Consider the following 10,513-nt stretch of genomic DNA (forward strand, 5'->3'; position numbering starts at 1 on the left):
CGATGGATTTTGCTTCGTATCATCGGAATCCTGTTTTCTGATTGGTTGCAGAGCGTCGTACGACGCACATCGGATGCAGTGTGAATCCAGCATAAGGCTGGAATCAGACTACGCATTGAAGAATGAGATTAAAGCACTGTGGATTGAAGATTGAAAGATTGAAGTTTGACCAATCAGAATAAAAGGAGTCAAAATTTCTTTGTTCTCATTGATGAAATTTCAATCTTTACTCTTTAATCTCAAGCTTCAATGCATAATCTGATTTCGGCCTAAAGCGTGCCATGTAAACGTCATAAATGTACATGCATACGTACGAAGCTATCCGAAGATTATCGAGTGGACCAAGGTGGAGAACCAATCAGTTGTGCCCGCTTTCACCAAACTGGCAAACTCTGATTATAGGAGCTCTAGCTGTGTTCCAAATTCTTGCCAGCGCTGAAAATCTATAGTTTATGTTACGTGTATTATACATTTTCAGCACTGGCAGTGAATTTTAGAACACAGCCTAATGTCGATGGACCAACCATAATTTAACCTACGACTTTAACGTGCAATCTCAAGTTTCACACGAGACAGTTGTTTTGCGTACGTGTTAACAGCCTTGAATGACTTAAATAGTTTCGAAGGGTTCAGAAAGCCAGGAAGTACTGATCGAAGCCTTTACGAACCCGAAAGTGCGGACATCTGAGAGATTCAGTAAAGAAAAAGGAGGAATTGAAGGATACGGATCTCGTTTCAAGAAAATAGGCGTCGCGATATATCTTATGTGACCCTTTCACCGAAATTCTAAAAATGGGAGTTCCGTCATCTGCAAGCACGGAAGTCAATATACTGAACGAGATTTATTATTTAAAAAGTAAGTTTGCCACTTTTTTAGGGAATAAAAGAATAACTTGATCTTTCGTTATACGGAATAAAGGCCAAGAGTATGTACATATGTAGTTTAATCTGTTTAGATTTTGAATTTTAACAGTACACTGATAGTTTGTCAGTAGATTTTATTAGAATATTACGGCATTAATTCTATTAACATTCTGCCAGCAGGGTCTATTGATAATCTAACAGCAGATTGCCAACAGAAAACACTAGCACAATTTATTCTTTCATAAATATTTGAATGGGATATATTATTGAAATGATTAGAAAATTTTACTCGATTTCTGTAATCATATTGTTAACAGATTTTGTTATATTATTGCTTGATTTTTATTTAAATACAGGTAAAATTTGTAACAAAATATAAAATTTACTAGAAATTAAATGCCTATATCGGTCGAAATTGGATCTTTAATGCTTTTAAATAATTCAATGTGCATTATCTACATACTATATATGTACATGCATATACCATATTTGTAGTCATTTGAACTGTGCGCTGAATTGGTTTCCCATTTACTGTTTTTCAGCACATTAACATCTTTCTAATGATGTTTGATTGAGCATCAAATTATTAAAAATTCCTTGTCAATTTAATTTGTGATATTATTACAATAGTTTAATTATGTTTATAAGTCGAAAATCAATTCAGTGCATAGTTCGAATAACTACAAATATACTTTACATATATGCATGTATATAGTATATATATAAATTATATTGAAATATTTAAAAGCATTAAAAATACAGCTTTGACCGGTATAGGTATTTTTTTTAGTTCATATTGATTGTGTTCTTACATGTACAGTCTAAAATAAAATTCTTGTTTATGTTAAAATTTACACAGTAACGTTTCAATGTCAAAAACAAATTTAATTTTGATCCACTCTCGAAAACAAACTGAAGAGAGTAATAACAAAAGATAATAACGAGGGTAAATCAGTGAAAGTTGCAGGCAAATAGTTTGAATCATATATTAATAGTGATGATAACGTGGTCTTATATATGTGTATTGATCTTAAATTGATTTAAGATATTTCTTATACTTCAGACATCAATAAAAATATACTTGTTCTAAATTTTTAAAGCCTTTATGGTCTGGTTCCATCAATGTAAGATCAATTTTAATCTCGGTTTATATAATTTACTTTTTACCCTTTTCTAATTTTTAGAATTAGAAAAAGATAAACAGTAAGTTAAGTAGTAACCAAGATTAAAGCTGATCATATATTGATAGAACCTGTTCTATAACTCTTCACGGTATCCTTACATTAACTATATTTATATGTCATCATTAAGCAGGTTTAGTAACATCAGTAGTTATTTACTGATATAATAAATATATAAATGCTAATTAAGTTCAGTTTTATAACATCAATTATAGAAAAAATTAACTAGCGTTTATATGAGTTATAGAATATGGGCCTAAGCTGTTTATTAGAATTAAAATAATTAGCTTTTCAAAATTTCTTGGTTTTTATTACAGGCTTTTTTCTATCTATTGTTAAGATTCTCATGAAATTATCTTAACAAGGTTTAATTTATCGTTATGTGTGTGTGTGTGACATAAAACCATTTTTTTCTTGCTTGATATGGAATTATATGAGATTAACTATACTATATATAATTACAGGTCAGATAGAGCAATATAAACAAAAAACACAAATTTTGCAATCCAATGAGAAAACTAACTGTTCCAACAGAAAGTTTAAATTTGTAAAGCCGAAAGTTCAATCAGATCTGGTTTGCCATTCTTCTTTGAATTCTAAAATGTTACCTGAGACCTCAACTAAAAATGTACATGTAAATTCTACATTGCTCACCACAAATGTTCACGTTAATCCCAATTTTAAACCACAAAAATCAACAGTGCATATCAATCCAAATATCCATGCTAAACCTTTAATACATATTAATCCAAAAGTGATGCATGATATTTCCAATTCAAATCAAAAACTACAAAATAATATAAGCGTAACAAATGCAAGTACAACAAAAACAAATAATAGTACTGGACAAGCGAATGTCAAAAGATCTATATATGTTAATCCAACATTATTGAAAAAATTATCTTCCAAGGAAAAGTCGACAAATTCTAAAGAATCAGTTGCAGCAGAACGACCTGTTTGTTCAAGATTGAAGTTTATAAAAAATATCGATAATCGAAAGATTTCTCCAAGAAAGACTAGTAATTCTAGCATTATACTTTTATCACGTAGAAAACTCGTGAGAGTATCTACTACGAAAAACACATCAAAAATTTCTCCATTGCACCAACGTAGATTATCGAAACATGCAGAGTTAAAAGATAAAAAATTAGGGACAACGCAAAAATCTATAAAAATGAAACCATTAATAAGTAACACATTACAATCTACAAGCATGGTACTTAATTTATCAAAATCAAATATCGATAAATCTAAAGTGACCAAATATAAGATAGACAGAACTGCGTTGCATGTATCAAAAGCTAAGGAAATCGGTCTGTCAGAAACGACGAAAGTTATGTAAGTAACGCACTTATTATTATATATAATAAGTTATAAAATAAATAATTTACGAAATTGGAAAGTTTGTATTACAGAAACGACACAAAGAAACTTGTTACTATTGGTGGTATTGTTTATAGAGCTTCCAAAAACAAATTAATTCGAAGGAACTCTTTATTAAAACGTATGTGTATCACGTATTCGTGTTTTATTTTATTAATATTACGTATACGCAGTTTTATAATTTGTAAATATATATTTTGTTAAAAAATATTTTTTTTTTCTGGAAAATCAGGGAAACGATCAATCAATGGAAAGAATGATAAATTTGTTAGTTTTAATAAAAAACAACGAATGAGCAAAGAAAGTTTAAATCGCACGTCAGAAGTGGACCTCAGTAGCAAAACAAAATTTGCTTTTAATGTATCTCCAAAAGCAACTTACAAAAATAGTATCAGGTACAAGTAATATACATATATATTATTTAAAGTTGTATTACAAACTAAAATGGATTCATTATTACTAGTTTTGGAACTTTTTGTTTTAGCAACAAAGCAAAGCAACGAAGCATACGAATTCTACGAAATAAAATGCACAAAAATAACCAGCCTTGCTTAATTTATCAACGATTTGGATCTTGTCCAAATTATGAAAATGGAACGTGTCCTAAACGACATGATAAAAATCAGGTGTCGCTCTGCAAAAAGTAAATTAATATTTGAAATATTAAATATATCTCATATTTCTTCCATACGTTACATCATTATATTAATGTTCTTAATTTGTCTATACCACGCAGATATTTATTAGAATTATGTCAAAGCTAAATGCAGGATGACTGATTTTAATTTAACCACTCTCTAAATCTGAATCAGAGTGGATAATCACTGATATCAGTGCCAAGTATGCCACTGGTAATCAGTGAATTAAATATGAGATCTTTACTATAACTAATCTTAATTATGTGATTTAACTAACCTTGTTTTAGTGCTTAAATTCAATGAATATGATATTGGAAGATTGAAATTAATAATGCAAATATCAGTATTTTAGTTACATAATGCTCAAATATTCTTCCTTTTTTAGTTAAACTTCACTAATTACCAGTGCCAAGTATGTCACTGAGTAATTAGTGACTATCCACTGATTCAGATTTAGAGAGCATATAATTTTTGGAGAAATGCGGTAATCTTTATTTGCCCATAGAATTGTCGAAGTTATATCAAGATCAAAAACTTGTTTTTTTAATGAAAATCAAAATTTTATTACAATATTAATGATATTTTATCAAATGTATTTAATAGTTCTGACAACAAAATATTTTCAAATTCCCTACAAATTCTATTTTAATTTAGGTATTTTATATCTAAAAATTTCAAATTCCCCTCTCTCTTTAGTAATGAAATTCATTGCTAGAATTTTTATCTCTTACGTTTGAACTTTCTCTTTAAATAATCTTACATTCTTTCCTGGAATAAATGTATCATTAATTGATATCAACAACTGCATGAAAGATATGAAGGAACTTTGTCTTTTTTGAAAACAATTTCTTTAGTGTTTTCTTTAGTACTTTTTCAAAAATCATCTGATTAAGTTAAACTGAATCTCCTAGTATGTATTATAAATATTATTACTGTAGTACAGTAATATAAAAAATTGCAAAATTCTTTATTTCTTTATCTATAATAAGATAAGACTCTGAAAAATGAATGTATATTATATGTTAAATTGTGCAATTTTTTTTAATATATCCAGTTTTCTGCAAGGGAAGTGTTTCTTAAACAAATGCTCTTTATCTCACGATGTTGGACCTGAAAAAATGCCTACATGCAAGTACTTCCTCGATGGCTGCTGCACAAGAGATGCCTGTCCTTATCTTCATGTTAAAGTGTCTTCTAACACTTCAATCTGTATAGATTTTCTACAAGGATATTGTGCTAAAGGAAATAAGGTAACTGCACATTCTCTTGTATTTTAACTGATTACTCATATGATACATTATTTACATTAATCTGTTATTTATATAAAACAATATTTTTATATTTTTTATTTAATTTGCATTACAATACAAATTTTTTTAAATAAAAGATTTCAGATATGTAGTTCGCGGGTCGCAAGTGATCAATCATAACGAATGTGATATATATATATATATATATATAGATAGATTTTTTAATTAAAAATTAAAAGAATAAAATTTAAATTAATAGGACTGATAATATCCGATCATTGATGTGCATGTTATAAAAAAGTATATCATATTAAATCTAGCGGCACGATATGTGTTTTCTTGTTAAATTGCTTGTTTAATAAATTACTAAAATTGCATCACACAGAACACAATTTTTAGTAATTTACCAAAATGCAAACACTCAAGCAAGAAAACATACATCGTGTGCCATTTAACTGGTTTAACACATAGAAATCTATTTTATTAAAGTTAATGATAATTGACTTGTGCAACTCCCGTGTGGATGAATCTGAGATCACTATTATAAAAAAAAAGAAAAATACTTTAATAAAATTAGGTTTAAGGTGATTTTTAATTATAACAACTACATGCCTTACGCAAATGTCAACGGCTTGTAATAATAGTTTGTAAAACGTAGAGTACTGATTTATTCTCCTATAGTGTCAACGACGTCACGAGTATCTTTGTCCTGAATTTAACAAGTCGGGGAATTGCAGCAAAGGTGAGTGTTGTCCTTATCCTCATAAATCGCATTCCTTTAATTCCGAAAAAAACACTAAGTACTTGAATAAAACGCATGATACGCAAAAATATCATGCCACACTTGCCACAGATGGTAATTCTGAGAATTCAAATTCAGAAGGCCGATTAAGATATTATGAATTAACTAGTTTATCTGAAGAACTAAAGAAAAAGAAAGAAATTCAAATTGAAGATTCTATAAAGCAAATTAAAACTAATGAAATTAAAGAAAACGAATCTTCATTCAAAGAAGATAAACGTGAATTAGGGATAACGGTTTATGATCATAATGTAAAAAAGAAAATTTCTATTGGCGGTTATATCCCTATTGATCATCTTTAATTAACATTTATATATACATTATTTTTTAGTAAATAATTTTTGAAGTTAATTTAAGAATCTTAAATTAAATCAAGGCAACTATTTCATTCAAAACATATGTGTATTTTGGAGATTTCATTTTAATGTATTCATTATAAAATTTCATAAAAAAATTTTTCATATGGTATTTCATATAGTAAATCATATAAATTTATTAGTTTTCTATTTTATAATGATATTTACAATACATTATTACATTCTATTATAAGTAATTTTCATGTCTGATCCTAAACAAATGAGTATTTGATATATTGCGAGATATATATATATATATATCACAATGTATCAGGTACTAATCTGTGTATCAAAAATACCTTAGGATATTTGTTATCCCAACGGTCGATTATCTCAGATATATTATAAATATATTACAAGTATCTATTAATTTATAGTACAAATTACATTGTAAATATGTTATAAAAATATATATATATAATAAAAAATAATTTATTAGTTCAAAAAATTTTTCATTTTCAATGAATTATTTATGATTTTATGATATTTATGAGATTAGCAAGCAAAACTTTGTATGATCTTATCATGTATTTATGTATTATCCTATATGAAATTTTTGAGCTATTTTCTATGTGCTTGACAAATGTGAAATACTTTTACTGTCATCTGATAGAAGTGAGAATAATTTGATTGTATATTTTATGACAAAATATTTAAGGAACTTAATGAAAAAAAGAATAATAAAAAGATAATAATTAGTGCAGTACTTAAACGTGTTCAGGATTCGAATTTTAAGAAAAATTATGAGTTATATGCTGATAGTCGTTCAGTGTTTTAAACTATTTGGCGATCTATATTTTTTACTAGTACTTATTAGTTTTAAACTTTAATTGAGATATTATTTGTTTGGACTTATCATTTGACGAGCCAAACAGATAAAATGTCTACTGCTTATTATTAATTTGCTTATATTTTGTTAGTACAGATCTGCCTGTGAATTTTTTTATTGAAATATTTCTTTCTTTCTCTTATTATTTCATCATTTTTTAGATTAGAATAGCATTTTTATTTTTCTTTATAATAACAAAACTTATATTATAATACTCAATAGTATAACAGTATGTTAAATTGTATATAAAATAGAATTAGAGGTTTATATAGTTTTACAAAATAAAATGCGATAATGACGCACACATGCATGCACACATGACATGTATTTGTTTTATATGTATATATAATTATAAAATTTGTATGTTGGTATATATATTTAAATAAATAAATATAAATAGATGCAAATGATTCGTATATTTCTTTGGTATAAATAAAATAACATTTACCATGTTAAACATTATCTTTATACAGTTAACGACAAAACTAAAAAATTCTAAAATTTTTTTAACTATATATAAGAGTCCAATTTGTTGAATGATTATAAGCTAATAAAATAGGGTTGTGTAATAACAAAGATAAATTATTTTGGTCGACAGACGCTGATACTATTAACCATTGCTCAAGCCAGCTTCTCATACTTTCTATAGACATATTTGCAGGATTTACGCCTCTAAAGGATAAAGCCTGAAAAGTAAATTTATAATAAAATAACGCTAATATATCTTTTGTATCAGTATACTTCCTATTTAAACAAAATTTATTAAATTACAAATTATAATTAGATTGTACTTAGAAATTTAGTATTATGTGTATATATATATATATATATATATAAAATATACATATATATGTAAGTAAAAATTTATAATTGCAGTTATAATTTACATATGGTTTTTTCAAAATAAAAAAAAGGTAAATTATATTAAAATAATGAAGACAAATCATCTTTTGTATAGGTTACAATAAATAAATAAAAATAAATAAGAGAATAAATTCTTTCATAAAAAATAGATTTTTTTAAATATTTTGAAAGCGTCAAACTAATAAAAGTATCTACCCATCGCATTGCTTCGTTGGACATTTCTTTTATTCCTCCCTCTCGTATAATTGCACGATCCATTCGCAATATTAACATACCCCTTTCCGTCAATCTTTTCCTCTTGAAAGGTCTCCATAGCGACATACCATGTATTGCCAACAATTCTTTCTGGAAAATGTACACATTTATCTATATTATGATAAACTTTTAAAAGAGAATAAATTCATATTCAGAAGTAATAAGTGCAATTTGTAAACTTACCAGGTGTTTCCTTTTGAGATTATTGAGGGAATATGGTGGGCCTGAAAAGAGCTTGGAACAAGCTATGATATTCTTAGTGGTTGGATGTGTACCACTTCCTAAGCAAGCTATAACGTCTCGCCATTTTATTCTGAGTGTTTCATCCTTGATGCTCTTGAGCTCTGCCTGCATGCATCTGAACAATGGTCTGTTGTGTTTCAACCTCGCCTTGTGATCAGACAGCATGAATTCTAGCTTCTGTTGCAGCGTCCAGTAGTGCGACGTCAATAAGTAACGTGGAAAATACAGAGCTAGAGGAAAAATAATGTAATTCGTAAACGGCGCAGCCGACAGCAGGAACAATGGCAAGAGCTTTCGCAGATCCCTCGGCATTGTGTGCATCAGCTGCAGCTGCTCCCGTGTTAAACTATCTACGCCGTTCGATCCCTGCTTCTTTATCGCAGTGACGAAACTTTTTAAGTTTGTATACACGTCTCTGGTGCCGACACTGAACACACGGTACATTTGCATCGTACGTGGGAATTTACGCTCCAGCGTATGTTCATAGTTCTTGATGTAATTTATGTACCTGCCAAACCAGTACCATTTGAGATTGGCTACTTTCCTGGACTTCTCCGTCTCTCTGTCCACTTTCACAAGACCCCGTTGTATCAGACTGCGTTTTAAGGGCTCCAACGTGTTCACGCCCTTGAACACAAATGTTCTTGATATCACTTTGTACATTTTAAGATTAATCCTTTACCGGGAAAGCGAATAGATTTCCACGGACTCGGTAACCTGGAAAAATCTTTTCATTTGATCCACTTCTGAAGCTTCTTAACTACAGAAAAATTATTGAAACATATCCTTCATATTAATAAACCTTGGTTTATCATAATCCATTAGAAATTGAATTTAGAAATTGTATGATCACAATACATACCTATATCCCTTCTAGTTGAAAATCCTGGTATTGTATTTTTCGCAATTGTATTCCCACTATATGTTGTTTCTTTAAATTACTTTTGTTGGATGCTGACATTGTGTAGAAAATGATGTTTTAATATTTATATTTGCAGCTGGATGTACGACACATTTTAGGTGACATCTTTCGCGACCGGGCGGAGCGGAATCAGCCGTCAGCGGACTCATTTACACTCATTTGTTGTTCATTTACACCTCATTTACGGTGCATGCAAATGTGCAATCTACTGTATATGTATATAAGTACATATTATTAAGGATGCACGGGAATGCGTATGTGTAATATTTTATTCTCTTTTAATACTCGGTGAACAAGGATAAGATAATACATCATACGTAAAGTGGAACGCACTCACGTTTGTTCGTGTTGCTTGAAATAAAAAACTTTTGCTTAAAAAGAAAAATCTGTATGGACATTGAAGAGAAAGAAAGCATAAATATTGAGCATAAAAGGTGCAAATAATATGGACAGATTTATAGCACTTGCGGCTTTCGAGTACAGTGGATTTGAAGTTAACCTAACCCTCAAAAGGTACCATGTGACCTCGTCCAATCAGAAAGTAGAATATGTGACATTATTCTGTAATCTGTATTATGACCAATGACGCCGACGGTTAAGTTAGGTTAGGTCAAATCTTTGCACTCGAAAATAGTCGAAAAGTTACTAGAAGAGTCAATTGCCAATGAGATGACCATGGCGGAGTGGTACCAAGCGAAAATCCTGCATTTATGCGAATTGAATAATGTCGAGGATAAAAAGGACATCCTCACGGACATCAAAATCAAATTCGACGCTTTGAACAATCGGGATGCCGAGCAGATCGCTCGTAGTTTGGACTACAGGCCGTTCTATTCGCAGCTAACCTCGAACGATAGGTACGATGATAGGCGAAATTTTTGTAATTCTCATGGATGATAATTTATGCTTTTATATATATATATATA

General features: G+C 29.2%; 3 protein-coding genes across 5 annotated transcripts in view; 2 read left to right on the plus strand and 1 right to left on the minus strand.

Annotated features, from left to right (window-relative positions):
- Positions 1-529: 529 nt before the first annotated feature.
- On the plus strand, positions 530-6,479 carry ZC3H3 (zinc finger CCCH domain-containing protein 3). Of its 2 annotated transcripts, none has more exons than XM_018516994.1 (7): positions 530-856; positions 2,510-3,383; positions 3,449-3,549; positions 3,661-3,823; positions 3,913-4,071; positions 5,121-5,316; positions 5,998-6,479. In XM_018516994.1, exons 1-7 carry the CDS (start codon positions 793-795, stop codon positions 6,418-6,420), a joined length of 1,980 nt encoding a protein of 659 aa, XP_018372496.1. In that variant the 5' UTR covers positions 530-792; the 3' UTR covers positions 6,421-6,479. The 2 variants fall into 2 exon arrangements, with proteins under 2 accessions (XP_018372496.1, XP_018372497.1); XM_018516995.1 differs by having other exon boundaries at positions 3,461-3,549.
- Positions 6,480-7,809: 1,330 nt separating this feature from the next.
- LOC108767262 (LETM1 domain-containing protein 1) lies at positions 7,810-9,816 on the minus strand. Of its 2 annotated transcripts, XM_018517015.1 has the most exons (4): positions 9,528-9,816; positions 8,606-9,382; positions 8,363-8,512; positions 7,810-7,989 (listed from the first exon to the last, which is right to left on the minus strand). In XM_018517015.1, the coding sequence occupies exons 2-4, from the start codon at positions 9,326-9,328 to the stop codon at positions 7,810-7,812; spliced, it is 1,053 nt and encodes a 350-aa protein (XP_018372517.1). In that variant the 5' UTR covers positions 9,329-9,382; positions 9,528-9,816. The 2 variants fall into 2 exon arrangements, with proteins under 2 accessions (XP_018372517.1, XP_018372518.1); XM_018517016.1 differs by lacking the exon at positions 9,528-9,816 and having other exon boundaries at positions 8,606-9,438.
- Positions 9,817-10,238: 422 nt separating this feature from the next.
- LOC108767259 (26S proteasome non-ATPase regulatory subunit 5) overlaps positions 10,239-10,513 on the plus strand; it is a 2,758-nt gene continuing 2,483 nt past the window's right edge. Inside the window, exon 1 of the mRNA XM_018517010.1 lies at positions 10,239-10,444. Within this exon, the coding sequence (XP_018372512.1) occupies positions 10,257-10,444 (188 nt within the window). The 5' untranslated portion in view covers positions 10,239-10,256. The remainder of the gene's footprint in view (positions 10,445-10,513) is intronic.

This window comes from Trachymyrmex cornetzi, unplaced genomic scaffold (assembly GCF_001594075.2).
Source record: "Trachymyrmex cornetzi isolate Tcor2-1 unplaced genomic scaffold, Tcor1.1 scaffold67, whole genome shotgun sequence".
In the NCBI taxonomy this organism is placed as follows: domain Eukaryota; kingdom Metazoa; phylum Arthropoda; class Insecta; order Hymenoptera; family Formicidae; genus Trachymyrmex; species Trachymyrmex cornetzi.